At 45.7% G+C, this 20010-nt stretch overlaps 1 protein-coding gene across 1 annotated transcript in view; it reads left to right on the top strand.

Annotated features, from left to right (window-relative positions):
- The first annotated feature begins 3841 nt into the window (after positions 1 to 3841).
- FRMPD3 (FERM and PDZ domain containing 3) overlaps positions 3842 to 20010 on the top strand; it is a 59019-nt gene continuing 42850 nt past the window's right edge. The window contains exons 1-3 of the mRNA XM_069464041.1: positions 3842 to 3996; positions 7190 to 7292; positions 10356 to 10401. Of these exons, the coding sequence (XP_069320142.1) occupies positions 3849 to 3996; positions 7190 to 7292; positions 10356 to 10401 (297 nt within the window). The 5' untranslated portion in view covers positions 3842 to 3848. The remainder of the gene's footprint in view (positions 3997 to 7189; positions 7293 to 10355; positions 10402 to 20010) is intronic.

The raw sequence follows: 20010 nt of genomic DNA, 5'->3' as shown, positions 1-20010 counted from the left end.
CAGAGTAGTCAGGGCATCCAGAAGGAGCCAGGTTGTCTGACAGTTGGGTCAGGGAAAGAGCTGCCTGGAAAATGAGGGGACAGAGTGCATTGTGAGGCTGTCTCCTAAAAGCAAGGAATTAATGGGGGAAGAGCCTGGGCTTTGTGAAGCAGGTGAAGATTATCGTTGGCTCCCTTTATCTGCTCCTCTGGCCACCCCGAATAATGCTGCCAGTAATATCGCCACTTCTACATTTATGTGATATGCTTAACCTTCCGAAGTGCTTCTGTAGTCATGATCTCATTTTATTCTCCCAACATTGTGGAGTGAACGGGCTCAGAGACAGGTTAATTATCATGAGGGCTGAGCATCCAGGCTGGGCCAGGATATGAAGTGCTGCTGGCTGTAGGGTTGGGGCAGCCCTGCAATGGGGACCCTGGATAGCCAGTGGGTGCAGGTGGGGGTGCTGTGATTGTGGGTTCTGTCTGAGAGATTTGGCCCCAGCCAAGTCACTAATGTGCTTAGCCTCTATGAGTCTGTTTCTTCATCTCCTGCTTCAGAGGCTGGGATGGAGGAGGAGCTGTCACCTAGCCGATTTGGCAGGACAGTAAGAGGCTGTGAGGAGATAATGGATGTGAAAGCACCTTTTCTCAAATGAGGTAATGGGTATAAAAATGACAAGAACCACATGGATATAAAATGTTATTATCATTAGGCATAAGAGAAAGGCTAGAGGGCAAGCTTGGCACAGGGTGAGGGGTACCTTTGGGGACCTTGGGTAGGAAGGGGACAGAGTGAAGGCATTGCATGCTTTGAGGCAAACAACAGAAGAAAACAGCAGGTCTCAGAAACAAAGCTGGAGGGGGGATGAGCTTTGGCTGCTTCATAATTTTGTTCAGGGTTGTCCTGTTTGAAGGGACCAGAAGCCAAGCATCTTTCAAAGTCAAATTGCATGTCCCCCAGGAGGGTGGTCATGTGACCCATGGACAGCTGAGCTCCTGTCATCCATCATTGCTTGCCTTCAGTGTCACTCCCAAGTCTCCAGGCACTTAGCAAATTTCAGAGGGACTGAGCTGCCGACACTGGAAGATGTAAACCCCAGGAGGGAAGGAACAATTTGTATTTGAATTGTAAAATGGCCTTCTGGTCTGCTAATGGAGGTGTTTCTTCCGTGTCCCAAGATGCCTGGGAAGGCCCAGGCAGTGTGAGGAAAGGACTGCTTGCAGAATCGAGGGAGGATGCAGTTAGGGACAGTTAGTCCAGTTTAGTTAGGGACATCCCAGGGATGAATGTGTGTTAGTCGCATGTGGAGACATACCTGTGGCTGGGCCCCCTGCAGGAAGACGGGGCACACTCATGGACAGAGCTTGGGTTATTGTCTCTCTCCCCAGCTCTGCCCTTTCCTGGCCAGGCAGCACAATCCCCACTGCCTCCATGGAGCCTTCTCCATGCCTTCCTCTGAACACCCAAGTTGGAACTTATAGACCTCATCTACTAGTTTCAGCACTCTAATTCCCTTGTTCAGTGTACACTTGTCTGTTCTCCCTCCGTTAAACTGGAAGATCTTTGAGGACAGAAACCTGTAACTTCTCTTGGGTCCCCCAGAGCTCTGGACCGTCTGAGTAGGCACTCCATAAATACTTGTTGATTGATTAACACAAGTCAAAAAGAGTAAAGCAAAACACTTGTGTCGCAAAAGGCTCTTTGCCCATTGGTTCCTGTGGGTCGAGGAGTGCCCATTTTCATCAGAAGTGGAGGCACCTCAAGGCCCACTGGAGACTGAAGTGTTCCTAGCTTCAAAAAAAAGGCGCAAAGCCCTCCACTGCAGTGGTGCTGAGTGCAGGACAGTGTCCAGAGTGCTTCTGCGGCACACCTGCGTCTTTCTTGCCGGTGTTCCTGCCCCCCACAGCCACATTCTGCGCAGCCTGACAGGCTCTCATCCTCCAGCCTGCCCTGGCTGGTGCCCATGTCGGAAATGAGCTAGTGTCATCCCAAGAAGAGGCCCTTTTAGTGCCAATGAGGTCTGATGGCAGGAGGCAAAAGGCTCATTTTGGAAGCAGCCCCAGGGGTGAGGCAAGACAGCAGCTGCAGGAAGATGTTCTCTGGCTCCCTTCAAGGCCAAGCTCCTGCCTGCCACCAGGAGCACAAATGAGAGAAGCATCAGCCTGTGGCCGCCCTCACGAGACCCTTATCCTGGAAGGGTCCCCGTTCAAGACACTGACCAGCCACATTCCAACTTCTGAGTGACTTTCCGTTGCAAAGTGACCATTTGTCTTACCAATGTGAGAGGGAAGGAGCCAGTTTCTGAATTTGCCTTCTGGAGGCTTGACCACATCCTAGCATCCCCTTCTACCTCCCTAGGGGGCAATAGCCTCCAAGCCGATGTGGGCGCAGCCAGAGCGGATGTGGCTGAATTCAAATCAGCCATGGTCTGTCTTCCTTCCCAAGTTCTTGTATGCTAGAGACAAGCTCAAGGTTCTTTTGCTGGGCTATGAATTTCTCTTCTATCCAATTACTCTAAATCTTCTCCCCCCCCCCCCACCCCAGTAAGTTCTTAAGCTCCTCTCTAATTACTGAATTTGTGTCCTGATAAACAACCTAACTGCTTGAAACCGTTTGCTACTGATGAATTCCATAGTCTTAGCTAATCAACAATTGCATCACTCTCAAAGTGTCAAAACCTCTTGCTTCTTTTACAAACCTTATACTAGTTTGAATAATTAGCTTCTGGCCCTCTGTATCTTGTTCTAAAGGGCCCTGCCTGGAACCTTAATTCTAGAGAATATACATACAGAGGCTGGAGAACTTAAGCCCATCCAGTAGGTCTGAAAGCCTGGGGCTGTAGTGGTGCCAAGTCAGGGGCTAAGGCTCTAGGTCCCTCGGCTCTGGCCTCCTGTCCTCCACCTGCCGTGCCTTTCCCCTGGACTTTCCATTCCCTCTTTTACCTCCTTCCCTTCCCATTACCCTCCCAGGCTCCACTGTCCCTACACCCTCACGCTTCAGGGCTCTTCAGTTGAACACTACACTCAGGCGCATTCTTGCCTGCAGTATGCCTCCCCCTGGCCCCTGATGGATAACATTTATAAAGCTCTTGTGGAACTCCTAAGCTTCAGTAACTTAAGTTGTGGGCATCAGGAGAACAATCGCTAATCTCTCCCAGGTGTTAGGGCAGCAATTTCTCTTCTCCTAGCTCCTTTTGGTTTCAGGTTTTCCGGCAGCCCCAGGACGCAGCTCCCTTTCTGGCCCCCAGGAGCCATTTTCCAGGTGTCCCATTAACTGAGATAAGTTGGCATCATGTACAATTTCATAAGGTAATGGGCCTAAACAGCACATTTGTTTACATATGCCACCGAAATAGTTTACTTTTATATGTAACCTAAGAGATATCCAAGTTTAAAATTGCGTAAGGACTTCATGAAGATGCTCTACATTCTGGAACAACTTCACATTTCTTGCCCACTCACTTGCCTGTTTTGTTTTCTATTCCCCTTGGTTTCCCTTGGGAAGTTCATAGCCAATTCAATGGGTGATACCAGTTACCTTCTGTAGAACATTTACATTAGGCTTCTTCTGGAATTCCAATATCTTAGAGGAAGAGTCCGACTCGAATTTCAGGCTCATGGCACCGGTTTCTTCTGTTGGCTCTAGCCCCAAAGACAGTGGCTTCTGCTTTCTAGATCCCTCTTTCTCCAATCTGAAAGATGAGGTAGTCATCACCTCTGTTGATTCCAGAGGATGTAGGAAGCTAAGCTGTGAACTTCTGGGTGCCAGGGCCAGAACCCTAACCAATGTCCCTCCCAGCTGGTTCTGAGGCTTAGTTCCCTTTGCATCTTGTTTTGCTCCCATCTTCCCTTTCCCCCAGTCATGTGATGCAGGAAGAGAGCGCAAATGATATGGAATGTGAGCAGCTGCCAGCAGAGATACTGCGACAAGTGATCATTCACCGAGACCCTATATATGGCTTTGGCTTCGTGGCTGGCAGTGAGAAGCCTGTGGTGGTTCGATCTGTGAGGCCAGGTAGGTGTCCCTCAGAGTGTCTCCTAGCCCTGACTCTTACCCCCCAACACCCACATATCTTCCCAAAGAGCGGAGCTTCTGAGTGTTCCAACTGTGTTGCTGAGGAATTTATGAAAAATGGGTGAAGACTTGCCCACCAATAACTGTGTGGGGGAGCTGGCCTCTTAAGACTGACAGACCCAAACCATTGAGGATGCTTGGGGCCCTAGACAGAGGCTGCAGTTGATTGTTTAATAGGGTCTGGGCCTTAATAAAGCTTCCTTTTGCATAGAACATTCATAGAAGAGCCATAATGCCTTGGATGAGAAAGTACCTATTCAATTCAATTCAACAAGTGTTTATATATCGCCAACTCTAAGCCCAGCAATGTTGTAGGGAAGTGTAAGACACAGTTGTTGTTCTCAAGATTCAACCAGCAGGCTGTGGAGGCTTGGACTTATTCATTAAACAAGTCAGCCATTGAAGACCAGAATCAGGAGACAGAGCCAGAATCAGGAACCAGATCTGTCCCCTGTCCAGGGGAGAGGAGAATGAAACCTCTGAATGCCAGAGTGGCAATAACAACATCTACCATTGTTTAAGCATCTGCTATGTGCTTTACATCATCTTGTTTAATTCTCACAGCCAAACCTACAAGGTAAATAAATAATATCATTCCCATTTTACAAATGAGGAAACTGAGGCATAGAGGAAGAAAAGTGATTTGTCCAGAGTCCCTCAGCTAGGAAACAGCAGAGCCAGGGTTTGTACCTGGGCCTGTCTGATGCTATGTAGTGGAAGTAGGGCTTGAGTGGGACCATGTGGGCTGGAACGAGCAAGAGCCCCACCTAAGCTATGAAGCCCTGGCATCATGAATTAAATGGGAAAGGGCTGAAGCACTGTTTTGTTTTGAGTCTGCTAGGCATTGACAGAAAAGACAGACGGAAAGGAGCTTTATTCCTGACTTGCTGGGCCTGAGGCTTTAGATGTTTACAACAGTTTCTCGCTCAGTCAAGAGGAGCAGCCGGAGTACAAACTGGTCTTGCAGAAATTTGATGAATTTTGCAATCCTCAAAGGAAAAACCTCTTTCTTCAACTAGAGGGCACAGAGGAAAAAATAATAATTCAGTACAGGAGTTCATGGCTGACCTAAGGCTCCGGAGTCAGTCATGCAGTTTGGCAAAAGGGTTTTGAATCTCTGATCAGAAATCAAATTTATCCTGGGAAAGATAAAACTTAGTAATAGACCACTGGGAGCCCCTGCTTTAACTTCAAATGGGACATAATTTGCATGGCTGAAGGAAGGCTTCAGACCTAGAGAGGGTCAGCTGCAAAAGGTAGAAGAATGAAGAGGAAGGAGTTGGAGGGGTGAAGAGAAGGAGAAAACACCAGGCAAGAGGCACAGAAAGCCATGGGGCTGGCAGACGCAGCCCTATAAAAGACTCGGCTGATCCACATTGCTGCTTCTGGCCCAAGTGGCTCCTGAATGCAGAAGACTTGTTTCGTTCTGTATTTGAGGCCCTAAGGAAAGACAAAGAAGCATCCTACAGAGGAGCAATTATGGTTGAGCAAGCCAACAAGCCATTCGTGAAAGCACTAGTAGACTGATGTTACCAGTGCCATCAGAGGGCCAAGGTCCATGCAGGAGTTCCATGAGGACCTCTTCCATTAGAAGGAAGAAAGGGAGGAAGTGAAGGAAGAAGGAAGGAAGGAGGGAGGAAGACAGGCAAGTGGGAAGGAAGGAGGGAGAGAGAGAGTGGCCCCCACCTAAGAGATTGGCGTTTTTGGCAGAAGTAGATAGATAGAAGAGATGAAATGAGTTGAAGGAATTATCCCTTGGAGCATATAGTAACTGCCATTTATTCAATTCTTACCAACACCAATCAACTATTTTAAGTGCTGTACATTCATCATCTCATTTATCCTCCCAGCCTTCTTCTGATGTATAGGTACAGTCACTTCCCCATTTTACAGATGAGGTAAGAGAGACTTAGAGAGATTAAATGTCTCACCCAAGGTCATGCAACTAGTGAATTGCAGATTCGGGGTTAGAATCCAGGTCTGCATGGCTTCAAAGAGTGTACTCTTCACCACCACATTCTTCTCCTAAAGTCACTGTGCTGTCAGGAGACTTGGCCTAGTGTGTTTGGGGCCATTGCTGCTTGAGCCGTGAATCCTGCTGGCTGTGCTGGCATAGATAGCCATCCTCAGCACACGGCCCCATACTCCAGAGCCATTGAGCTGTGCTCAAGTGACATATTTGCTGTGTATGTTCATGTTTTTGCAATTTGGGCAGTGTACTTCTTTGTGGAGAGTGGGAGAAGTTGGGATCTGGCCCTTTAAAGTGGACACAAGCAAGAGTCAAGGCCGATGAGGGAGTGGGACATGTTATTAAACATTTCTTTTGAGACTGGATCTGACTTTTCAGTCTCCCTGAGTCTCTGAAAAGCTCTTCTCCAAGAAGATGTTGCATAAATACCAGAAGCGGCGCACAGACTTGTGATAGCCCTCTAACCCCCACTCTTTACCCCAGCCAAGAAGGCATGGCCCTCAGAGAGGTCTGCTTTCTTTCTTAACCTTGGCAGTAGAGATGGGAAGGAGAGAAAGCAAATATCCAATTGCCCGGGGATATGTACCTTGTTCCTCTCATTTTTTGGACAGTGACATTTCTCAGTGTTGAAAAAATAAATAAAACCCTTTAGGTCTTTTAGTCCATCCCCTGTCTCCAGACAAGTGAATGCCTAAATCATTCCAGACCAGTAAGTCTGAGTAATATTCAAGTAAGAAGATTCCTCCACCTCCTCCTGTTACCTGTACCACCTCCAGTAGTCTGGAAGTCATTCCTTATGCCTAAGCAAATCCCTCCTATGAAATGAAGTCCCATGTTCCTTTTTAGAACCGAGCCAGTAAAGCATTTATTGACTTCATCTGAGTATGAGGCCCAGGCTTGGGTCCTTTTGCTTCCATGCCACACCCAGCTAAAGGAGGTCCCCTCCATTCTCTTTCTTCATTCCGCTGCCCTCTGTCTGCCCTAGGCAGCAGTGGCAGTAGCAGCAGAGAGCTCGCACAGCACCCCCTCCACCACTACTCAGCCTGCATCATCTCCCACAGGCTGCAGCACCCGCTTTAGCTCTCGGGCATTGGGGACTTGCCCAAACTTGTGCTTTCCCAGCAGTAGCCCTAAGCCCTCATGCCTCTCTCCTCTCCTCTGCAGGAGGCCCCTCTGAGGACAAGCTCCTGGCTGGTGACCAGATTGTGGCTATTAATGAGGAGGATGTGAGTGAAGCCCCCAGGGAGAGGTTCATAGAACTCATCAGGTAACAGGGGCCTCTCGGGCCTTGGCAGAAGCTGAGTGGTTCCTAGCTCTGTCTCATCAGTGGCATAGGGCTGTCACTGTCCTCCCTGACCCTGAGAGAAGAATCTTCCCAGGCACAGAAGCCCCAGACAGGGCTCCTGGCTACCCAGAAACTCAGAGGCCAGACGTTCAGGGTCACCAGGGTCCCTCAGACATCCTGGCTTAGCCTTTTCCAATGGTGTGAATAGACACAAAGAAGAACCTCCTAAAGCCTCACCTCCACCTCCCTACACCCAGCTAATCTCACCCAAGCCCCTTGGTTTTTGAGTTACTGTGCAGTGGGACAGACCAAGTGGCCGATGAGAAGCAAACAAGCCAGAACACTCTGAGATAAGCAAAGAGCAAGCAACACATTGTTCCCGCTTCCTCCTGATCCTCTCCCCACCCCCCTGTAAAAAAACAAACAAACAAAAAAAAAAACCCACACAACACAAGAAGTAAATCAGAATCCCTGGGCAGCGGATTGAGGAAGGGAACTTGCCATTTTGTATTCTGCCCACAGCGTTTGTGACCCCTTAATGCCCTCCCCAGATGGGAGCAAATGAGAGAGAAAGGGAGTGTTGGAGGACCACCACCATCTGTACATGGAGAGTAATCACATTGTCTTTGCCCATCCCTTACCCCTACACACATTGCACATACACACACACCCCATACACACCATACACACCATACACACTCCCCTACCCCTCCCTACACCATACACTCACATCATATGCACACATCCTGGCATAGATTTGTTGATAAGGAATGAGAGAATAGAGGTGAAGGCTCTAAATTCCACAGACTAACCTGAGTTTTGGGTACCTTGGCTATCTCCCTCCAAATGGAACCATGTGCATGTGCGTGTGCTCTCTCACCCCCCACCCCACCCCTGCTGGCCTTGCATAGTCTGGCTCCATCTCTGCCTCCATCCTCTTCAATCCCTCTTGGTTCAGAGTGTTTTCATCCCACTCACCTTTGTGAGGCCCCCAAAAGCCCATTTGATCTCAGAGCTCCTCCTTTGCCTTCAAAGGTAGACTTTATATTCTGCGTGTGGAACAGCGCCCTCTTACTAGCTCTGGAAGTGTTGGAATGCTCCTTCCCTGAAGTCCAGAGGAGGTCTTCTTGGCGTGCTTCCCCTCCAGCTCAACACCTTGAAATGTGTCTGGTCCCTAATGACCTTTACTTTGTCTCTTCTCCAAGTTCAGTTGTTTACTGCATTTCCTCACCCTCTGCCCTCCACCTTTCACCCTTCACCCTCCACTACCACACCAATATGGGTGAGTTCTTTCACCTCCATCAGGGCATGTTAGGGCTTTTCCAGCTTGACCTCTCAGAAGTCACCGCTTTGCTTCTAGTGGATATCTTTGCGCCCTAGAACAAGGTAGCCTGATTTTGTGAGGGATTCTGGAGCTCCCTCAGGGTTAAACATAGCTCACTCTTTTGATAACCTAAGGGGCCCAGGGGTCATTCCTTTATTTATTCATTCATTCAATAAATTTTTATTATTAAGTGTCTACTATGAAACAGGCACTGTTCTAGGCACCAAAGATACAGCAGTAAATAAGATGGACAAAAATCCCTGGCTCATTGGAGTTTACATTTTAGTGAAAAAAGACATGCCATAAGCAGTAAACATGATAAATAAGTAATTGTATGGTATATTAGAGGTTGTTAAATGTTATTGGGGAATGGGAAGTAGATACAGGTAAAGAGGATCAGGGGTGCTGGGCATAGGGGTGCAGAATGCAACTTTAAACAGTAGGGCTAGCATTGGCCTCATTGAGAAGGTGACATCTGAAGAAAAACTTCAAGGAGGAGAGGGTGTTGGAGAAAGATAGAAGAGCCAGTTCAAAGGCTCCGTGGCAGGAGTGTGTCTGGCATGATTGAGGAACAAGGGAGAAGCAGTAGGACTGGAGTCAGGTAAGGAAAGGAGAGAGTTGTAGAAGATAGGTCCATATAATGGAGAGCGCTGTAAGCCATGACAAGGACTATGGCTTTGTTCTAAATGAAATGGGGAGAATGGCAAGGGCTGGAGCAGACAAGTCACATAATGCGACTTATGTTATGCCCCTTCCCTGTTCAAGATAAGGGATTTTCCTTGGTGTTTTCCCTAGAACACAATTCCTCACTTCTCCTGGGAACTTCCCAGACTCTGGGGCTGATTGGTCCCTGTAGTTTGCCTCGCCAAATGTGGGAAATGTTCAAAGTCCTTGAGCAGGGGGCCTTGGCATTTCTTGAATACCCAGAATCAAAGGTACTTGATTCCACTTCTTGAATGCCTTTGTTCCCGTGAACATTTGGAAAAGGCCAACAAGGAGAGGGGAAGCTCCTTCAAGGCAAACTATTTCCATTTCTTTTAGTTCTTTTAAACAATTATGTATTCCTGGGAGAGCATTTTCATTCCTCACAGCCTCTTTGATCATTGGAATAATTTTTGCCGGAAGAATTTCAAATTCTTCATCCTTTTGAATATTTGCTATCTGGAGAGTCTTGGCTTCCATCTGTTGCTCCCTGGCTCTCAGTTTTTGGTCCCTCAATTAAAACAAATCTGCTGAGCATGAGTCATGATGACCAAATGACCTCCTTTGGGTTTTTCCTTTGAATTTCTCCTCTTGCTTAAATACCAAATTACCAATAATCATCGTACATGGTTCCCAGGACTCTCTGACTTTGAGTTCCATAATTCAGTCCTTTAGTTTTCCTTGAGAATTTTCTGGTCTACAGATAAAATTGCTCCTAAGGTTTGGGGATTTCTGCAGATAGAATGTGAGAAGGAATACAAAATGAAGACCTGAAAAATGACAACCACAGAGGTAATGGTAATGCCATCTTCGGATGCCTCTGTGAACCAATATGGATGGTTTGTGTCAGCCTCCACAAATGATGGGAGGCGAGGCATCTGTGCAGATTCGCATATTGCCCTCTGTCCTAATCCATATACCTGAATGCAGCCCAGGAGAAAATTCTGGTGTTGCTTCTTGTACTAGATGAATACCTAGTGCATGATACACTACTCTCCTGTTCCCTCTTTTCTCTGTAGGAGCGCTAAGGAATTCATCGTTCTTACAGTTCTGCACACTCATCAGGTGAGTGAGCCTCTTTGCCATCTGTCCTTCCTCCTGACCGAGAAGAGATGACCTTATATTGGAAAGCAACAGTGATGGGGCAGGAGGGGAGTCAGAGACTAGGACCAATATGTGATCCAAGGATTTAGGAGTGAACTCAAAGAATACCTTTGCAATATCATGTCTGTTCTCATGTCCAAGGCTGAGGATTTTGAAGGGCTGTGTGGTGCTATGTTCTGTCCTGTGCCCTCTGCTTTACCCACTTAAGGTGTACACTGCCTCAGTTCCAAATATATTTTCCACCTCTTTTTAGCTGTGTCCCATTAAAATTTACCTATCCAGTGTCTAGCTTTCACAAAGTCCTAGAAGATGGTGGGTGCTAATGTTATCCATTCATTCATACAAATATTTACTAAGTGACCTACAATGTATGAGACACAGCACTGTATGTGAGAAAATTTAACAGAAAATTGCTGGGAGGTACAGTTGGACAAACAGGTTCATCTTTGTCCTGTTACAATCACTGACTGTGTGACCTTGGGTGAGTCAGTTCTCTTTTCTGAATGTATTTTCTCATCTATGAATTGAGAGGTTTAAAGTAGAACAGTGTTTCCTAAGCAAGCCTGATCATAGTAGTCACCAGGACTACTTATTAAGAGTAAATATCTCCAGGCCCCTCTTCTCAAGGGTTGGATTTAAAAAGCCTGGTGTCCGTTACTAGGGTACATCCTTACAGCAGTCTTAATTCACATGTGCAAAACTTCCACGTGCAAAACTCAGAGCCCTCCAGCCTATCTGTCCCTTCCTCGCATCTCCAGCACCCCCCTGTACCCCAGCACTGATGTTCCACCCTCAACTCATAACCACAGGAGAGGTCACATCTGTTGGGGGCAGGGACATGAAATCAGGGGAGGCTTCATGGAGGAGGCTGCTCCTGAGCCAAACCTTGAGGAATGGGACAGGATTTCCCAGGCAGAGACAGAGGGAAGGATTTTCCAGAGAGAGAGAGATGACGTTTATGTGCAAAGCCAAGGATGGAGCATAGGTGTGGAGCATGGGCTCACCAGTCAGGGGAACGGGGTTCAAATCAGGCCTGGTTCAAATAACTGCCTCTCCCCATAGCCCCCAGGCCTATTCTGTGACAGTGTGAACTTCACACACATACTTGCACACATACACACTCACATGCATACATAAACACACACAGACACTCATACATGCACACTCATATACTCACACAATACATTCACACATACACCGAAACACATGCACCCACACGATATGCTCACACATGTATATACTCACATACACACACTCACACATACATTCACACACACACACACACACACATACTTACATGCACTCTCTTGTACACATACACACAATGCTCCCCGGAAGGTGGGCCTTTCTCAGTTCCAGTTCTCTGTCTCTGGATAACACCTCCATTGGTGTTACTGAAAGTCCCCTCATCCCCATTTTACTGGGCATTTGTGGTTGCCTAATGGGCAGTCAATCCCCAACTCCCCCATCTCCTGTCTCCCCCCAAATCATGCTTATTGTATGGTTAGAATTTACTACTCTGGTCAGAGACCCAGTGTAGGTTACTCTGTTAATCGGGCCTCCTCACATGTCACTCTTTGCAGAAGCCTTCCTTGACTACCCTTTCTGAGATAGCATCTACCTGTCACTATCTCCTGATACTGCTTCCTTTTTCCTCAGAGCTGAAATATTATATTTTTTTAACTTTTCTTTTGAAATCATTGTAGATTCACAGGAAATTGCAAAGGTAGTACAGAGACATCTCATGTACTACCCATTCACCCTGTTTCTCCTAATGGTTACATCTTACATAACTATAGTGCAATATCAAAACCAGGAAAGCAACATCAATTAAATATATGTATATAGTTCAATGTGAATTTATCACATGTATGGGTTTATGTATCCACCAACACAGTCAAGACACTTGACAAGTCTATCACCTAAAGGATCCCTCATGTTGCCCTTTTATAACCTCCCTACCCACCCCCAATCCCTGTCAACTACTGATTTTGTTCTCCATTTCTATAATTTTATCATTCTATAATATTATATAAATGGAATAATATAGTATGTGACCTTTGGGACTGGCTTTTTTCACTCAGCCTAATGCCCTTGAGATTCATCCAACTTATCGCAGGTATCAGTATTTTGTTCCTTTTTATTGCCGAGTGGTATTCCATGGTATTCCATGGTGTGGATGTACCACATTTTGTTTAATCATTCACCAATTGAAGGGCATCTGGGTTGTTTCCAGTTTTGAATTACTACAAATAAAGCTGCTATCAATATTCATGTACAGGTTTTTGATGAGCATAAATTTTCATTTCTCTGGCAAGAGAAATGAAATGCCCAAGAGTACAATTGCTGGGTCATATAGTAAGTGTATGTTTAGTTTATTAAGAAACTGCCAGACTGTTTTGCAGAGTGGCTGTACTATTTTACGTTACCATGAAATATTATATTTATATGTTTATTGTCTGTCTCCCTCATTAGAATGTCAGCTCTATGAGGGTAGGGACTGTATTTTGTTCCTGCCACGTCTCCAGCACCTGGCACAGAATAGGCATGAATAAATATTATCGAAGGAATGAAGGAAACTCAGCTTCTATCCATCAAAGCAACCCCAACTAAACTCAGGTGTCCAAACTTAGGTTTAGAATAAGAGCCTGACACTCCCCCCAATCTCTGTCCCAACTTTCTCATCCCAGTGCCTCCAACACTCCCTTGCTTCCCAGTTCTGATGCTTCCACATGTCCTATCCCACGGCCCTTTGCCATGGCCAGGCTGCTTTCCTTCTCCTCCTTCTTAGGTACATTTCCTTCTTCTCCTCTTTCTTAGGTAAATTTCTTAGATTTTACTTCCCTGTGGACTTTTGTCCTTGTACTATTCCACATCTCTTCTAATACATATCTATTTTCTTTAAGACCTGGCTTGATACTCATGTCTTCCAAACAACTTTGCGTGACTACCCTTAATGAGAGTTTCTAATCCATTCATTCATTTATTCATCAAGCATTTATTGAATGCCTACTATTCTAGGCACTCTTATAGGCTGAGAATATAGCAGTGCACAGGACAGAAATGGTTCTTGTCCTCACAGAGCTTACATTCTAGTTCTTGGCCTTGTGCTGTCTAAACCCTTGGAGCATAGAAGTGGATGAACACATATACACAGGGAAGACAGTGAAAACACTGTACCATAAGTGCCAATCAGTCAGAATATGTCAATGATAGCATTGGAACAGAATCTTGGAGGCCACTTGACTGTGTAAGGTGTTACCCCTTTATCTACATTTGTAAAGAGGTCCAGGGGAGAGGTCAGGTGGTGCCCAGGAAGCTTAGGGCAGTGGCTACTTACCAATCAGTGAAAGAATCTCTCAATATTTTACAACCAGTATGGCCAAACCAGTGCATCCTGACAGAATGTCAGCCTTACATCCAGGTACAGTCCATCCTCATTACTTGCAGATTCCATGTTTGCGAATTTGCCTACTCCCTAAAATTTCTTTGTAACCCTCAAAATCAATACTGCACTTTCCTGGTCATTTGCAGACATGTGCAGAGTGTGAGAAATTTGAGTTGCCCAATGTACACGTTCCCAGCTGAGGTCAGACAAGGCAATGCTCCAGAGGGTCTGCAACCAAACCACCCTGAATGCACCCAATCTCATCTGATCTTGGAAGCTAAGCAGGGTCAGGCCTGGTTAGTACTTGGGTAGGAGAGATGACCAGAGGATGGAGACAATAGGGGCAGTGCCATGTAGTACAAGAAACAAGCACTCGGTAGGGGGCCAGTTAGAAGGGGTCTAACTCTGGCAACTGTGAGTGGGGCAGCCTCAGGCAATTTACTTAACACTTGTAAACCTCATTTGCTCCTTGTGCAATAAATATAGACTCTCCCAAGATGAATTGCCTTTGGGATTTAAGATTATAATCAATGTGAAATATTGGAGCCACAGTTCAGTGTTCACTAATTCAGTGTTCACGGTGACTGTATAGAAAATAACTACCGTGAGTAACAAGACTCAACTGAAAGAATCTTCTCTCTCAAGCTATAGTAAAAGCTTCTTGAAGACCTCCAACATATGTTCAACGTTATACCCCCTGCATCACAGAGAATTGCAGTGTTCACAGCAGGCACTTGGCATCTCATGGGTACAAGGAGACTGCTGCCTCTTACTGAACTCTTGTCGTATTAAAGCTTGACTAACACTTCTTCTAGAAGACAACCTTCCAGTAGGTCAAGGGTGTGGTCCAGGAATCTGTATTTGTAATATGATTCTTTTGATTAGTACAATTTAGGAAACATTGGACCAATCTCTTAGGCTCCTTCCGACTTCTGCATTCTGTGTCTGATAATGGTCTATACCTACTCCTATATACCTACTCCTATATACTATGGCTGATAATGGTCTATACCTGCTTCTGTATACCATGGTTCTTGACCCTGTTTATACATTTGAACCACCTGGGAAGCTCTTAAAAATATTGATATTTGTGCTCTAGTCCTGACTAATTGAATTAGAAGCTCTGGGGATGGGGCCCTGGTGTTGCTTTTTTGAAAAGGCTCCCAAAATGATTCTGATATGTTGTCTCTTTCAGATGACATTTTCCTTTTAACAGAGGGACTCATATCATGGCAGACAATTGGGGAGGTATTTTCAGGGGTCACAGGAGTCCTTTCCCAGGGCCCCTCGAAACATACTGCATAGATAGCCACTTATTAAGCTTCTGTGTATTTAAGGATGTTCATTAATCTTTGAATTACTAATTATTCCCCATGATTGACTGAATATTTGTTAATTTTGGTACCCTTAGACATTGGCACATATTAGATCCTCAATAAATATTTTAAAATAGATAAAGTACTGGGCTATGACCTAGAACGGTAAAGCAAGCCCAGACAATCCCTTCAAATGAAACCCTAGTTTTCTGGTTCTGAAAGTTTAGCCTGTACCCAAAGAGCCTGAATCCCCTCTGCTTGGAGTCACCTGCCCAGAAAAAAAAAAAAAAAAGCCAAAATAATGGGAACACCTGCAGAAACACTGGTTTTCTACAGAGCTTCTTGGGGTGGAGTGCTTGGCAGATGGTAGGTACTCAAACCATATTTGCTGAATTAATGAACTAATTATTAATCTTAGTAATCAACTAATATTTTATGTTGTGCCTACTATGTGCTTGATGTAGGAGAAGGCATACTAATATAAAATGTCATTTCTGCTTGTACAACTTTGTTGGAGAGATGAGCTATGACAGGGTGGATTAACAGGAGTACTGTAGGAAATCCAGGGAGGGGAATGGAAGAGTTAGGGAAGGATGCACGATAAAGGTAGAATTTGAACTGGGCTTTAAAGAAGAGATGGCATTTGGCTCGTCAAAAGGGACACTGGGGGCCCTGAAGGGTGGGGATGGGGAGGAAACAGCATGACATGAGTCCAGCAGTAGGAACAAGCCCAGTGTGTGCGGAGAGCCGTAGACAGAACCACCAAGTGCAACAGAAGGTGATATTGGAGATAGGCACTTAGAGGGTCAAGTGTGGCTTGTGTGGGGCTTTAGAAGTCAGCAAGAGGACATGTTCATCTCTAGGCAGTTTTGACTGCAGGAAGGAAGGCACAAGGCGCCCTGGTTCCCTTATCAGTGATCTGGTGAAACCAGGATAGCCCTCTGTTGTCCTAGGCGTCCACAGTGGTTGCTGGGGGAATTGATTATGAGTAGGCTCAGGTGTCAAAGACAACGAGCTAGCAGAAAGGTGAATCAGGAAGCAAAGCTTCAGGAACGTGAGCTTCATCCTTTCACAGTTATCAAAGTAGGGCCCTACCTTGTACTAAAACGTTTGGCCGTTTGGCCGTTTGGCCATATACCTGCCTTTCATCAAGATATGAGTGATCACAACCCTGACATCTGTACCAATACAGCTGCCCAATTAAAAAATCACCAGCTGCTGAATTCAGCCCTGAGGGGTAGGCAGGCTCTCTCTTCTATTCCTTATTCCACCTAACTGCTTCAAGGGGCTTACAGTGGCCCCAGAGGTACTTAACAATTCTAGTCCTGTGTTTCAAGCCAAAATTCATTTTAGCCAGCAAGGGTGCCTATTGCAAAATGAGACTCCCAGCTGCTTGAAGGCAAAATAGGGTCAGTGAAGAGCTCAGATGTCTGAGGCTTAAGGTACTCAATTAATCTATGTTTTATGAGTCAGGACATCTTCAATAATGTAGATTTTTGGGCCCCACTCTCCCAGAGACACTTGCTTTTCAAGTCTGGTATGGGCCTAGGCATCTGTGTTTTAACAAGCACTCTTCAGTGATTCTTACCATCAGACAAGTTTTAGAAGCAATGGGTTAGTGCACGCTAATGAGTTAGTGCAGGGATCAGCAAACTTTTTCTGTAAAGGGCCATATAATCAACATTTTAGGCTTTGCAGGCCATATATGGTAGCACAAAAGCAGCCATAGGTAATACATAAATGAAGATCATGGCTGTGCTCCAATAAAGCTTTATTTACAAAAACAGGCGGTGGGCAAGATTTGGCCCATACAGGCCTGTAATTTGCTCACCTCTAAAGTGTGTTTCTTACCCCTCCCTGGTACCACTTTCACATTTTGACCAGAGCCCTCCCAATTCTCAATATTTTATTTCAAAGGAATTACCCTAATATTAAGAACTTCAGGCTCCACAGCTGAGATTTGAAAATGCTTTGGAACAGGGAGACCTTTGGGAGCCCCCTCATATCACACTGCAAGGCAGGCCTTACCTGTGTCTAAGCATAAGGCTAGACATGACTCTGTAACATCTAGCAGAGACCAGCTGGCAATGAGTGAGTCATGATCAACGATCGAGGCTGAAGACTGAGAACAGGATGGAGTCTTAGAGACCAACAGGACAAGGGTCAATGAGGAATGAAGCACAAACAAGCTGAAAATAACTCTGAAACAGACACCTGGAAATGATTGTAATCCCTGAAAACAATGGCAATTCCACTTCCTCCTTTGTGGTTTGCTCCTATAAATATTAATATCAGAATCTTGGTTTGCAGTGGTATCAAGAGTCTCTAGGGCAGGATCTAATCTTGGATCTGGGGTAGGGATACCAAGGATGCTGTCCCCTCCACTGTGGTAAATACATAAAAGAATACCAGTTGAGGTTCTTCATTTGTTGGAATCTATCACATAGGACCAAGGTAGAACCAGAACCAGTGGATGACAGATCAGGAATGGACTCCTAGCTTCAGCTTGCTGTGGGGGAACAATCACTCATTCAAGACTCAGGAAATCTGGGTTCTGGTTTTGGCTCTGCTACTCAATTATTTTGACACTTTGGGTAAAGTATCTTCCTAGGCCTCTGTTTCAATGTAAAAATGAAGGATAGACTGCATGGCCCATTTAAGTCTCTAGAAATACCTCATTCCACACACTGTGCCATGGAGGCATCTGAGGGCAGATGATCACAGAGAAGAGAGAAGGAGACTGTCAGGTAGAATGAAGATTCCACCTGCCTCATGTTTGTGGCGCACTGGTGGAACTTGGGATGACTGTAGAGATGGAGTCAAGCAGAGGTGCCTCAGCATAGATATAGATCTTTCTATCTTGCCCCTTCCTCTTGCTCCTGCCTCAGCCTGCAGTCCCTGCCCAGTATTGGAGCACCAGGCTGTGTAACACACAAAGGCATTTATCGAGTCCATGAACAATCAATACTGTAATCACTTTCTGCAGGGATCTCCAGCACTGGATTTCATTGTGCTATATCATCTGCTGCCAACAAATTGCCTCCGTGGCTCAGGGTGACAAGTCTAGGGTTCCTTTAGCTCAGTGGTCCTTCTTCTTGGCTGCGCTTTGAAATCATCGGAGGCTTTTAAAAATACCAATGCTCAGGCCCCACTCCCAGGAATTCTGATATAATTGATCTGGGTTAGGGCCTGGGCTTCAGAATTTTGAGAAGCTCCTCCAGTGTTTCTACTATGCAGCCAGGACTGAGACCCACTGCTTGAGTTCCTGCTGGACTCAGGTGGAACACGTGGCTTTTTGCAATCTGCCCTCTGTGGGGAATGCGATTGCTGGCTCCGATAGAGAACACAGCTGGGACCAGGGCCCAAGATGTGATAAGGACGTTTGTTTCTGATGTGTCTTTATCTTCGGGCCCTGCCCTCCTGTGGCTGATCTAGTAAATGAATCTCAACTGCAGTGTAAATGGACAATAATAGCTTAATGCATTGCCTTCCCAGCTGGCAGGGACCTTTGGGGCCTTAACACAAAGGAATTCCTGATTGTAGGACTCACAGGCTCCACGGCAAGGCCCACAGGGGGAGGTGGTTTTAAGTAGTCCCACCCAAACCTGCTTCGCTCCCCAGTCTTCCTCATCTCAGTAAATGGCAGTTCCATTCTTCTGGTTGACCCCTCTCTTTTTCTCACCCCCACAGCCAATCCATGAACATATCATCTTGATCCAGTCTTCAAAATATATCCAGAATTTTTCAACCTGAGAAAGCTGATTGAAAAACACTTTTTTTAAAAAAACAAAATATATGCAGGATTCACTCACTTTTCATCTTCTCCATTATTACCATCCTAGCCCCAGCCTCCATCATATTTTAACTGTATTATTGCAGTTAGACTTTTTTTTTTTTTTGAGACAGAGTCTTGCTCTGTTGCCTAGGCTAGAGTGCCGTGGCGTCAGCCTAGCTCACAGCAACCTCAAACTCCTGGGCTCAAGTGATCCTCCTGCCTCAGCCTCCCGAGTAGCTGGGACTACAGGCATGCGCCACCACACCCAGTTAATTTTTCTATTTTTTGTAGAGACGGGTTCTTGCTCTTGCTCAGGCTGGTCTCTCAAACTCCTGAGCTCAAGCAATCCTCCCGCCTCGACCTCCCAGAGTGCTACGATTACAGGCGTGAGCTTCCACGCCCCGGCCCCTTCCCGTTTTAATAAGCTGAGATTCTAAGCTCTTTACTGTTCTTTCTGTCCAGAAACCTTTCTCCAGATAGCCTCATGGCTGTCCCTCCCTCACTTCCTTCAGGTCTCTGCTTAAATGTCACCTTGTCAGAGAGGTCTTCCCTCGCTATCCTGTCTAAAATAACATCCTGCAATCGAATTCTGAGTATCCAAAGGAATTGAAATCAGTATGTTGAAGAGATGTCTACACTCCCATGTTCGTTGCAGCACTATTCACTATAGCCAAGATATGGAATCAGCCTAAGTGTCCATCAACAGATGAATGGATAAAGAAAATGTGGTACATAGACACAACGGAATACTATTCCGCCATAGAAAAGAAGGAAATCCTGTCATTTGTGACATGGATGAACCTGGAGGACATTTAAATGAAATTAGCCAGGCACAGAAAGATACACATGACCTCACTTATATGTGGAATCTAAAAAAGCCTAACTCAGAGAAGTGTAGGGAGTAGAATGGTGGTTACCAGAGGCTGGGGTAAAGGAGGGAATGGGGAGATGCTGTTCAAAGGGTACACAGTTTCAATTAGACAGGAGGAATAAGTTTTTTGAGATCTATTACACAGCGTGGTGAGTATAGTTAATAATAATGTGTATTTCAAAATTGTTAAAATAACCCCCCACCACTCCCATCCTCACTC

The sequence above is a fragment of the Eulemur rufifrons genome, chromosome 30, assembly GCF_041146395.1.
Source record: "Eulemur rufifrons isolate Redbay chromosome 30, OSU_ERuf_1, whole genome shotgun sequence".
NCBI classification, from domain to species: Eukaryota; Metazoa; Chordata; class Mammalia; order Primates; family Lemuridae; genus Eulemur; species Eulemur rufifrons.
This window is presented reverse-complemented; position numbering and strand designations above follow the sequence as displayed.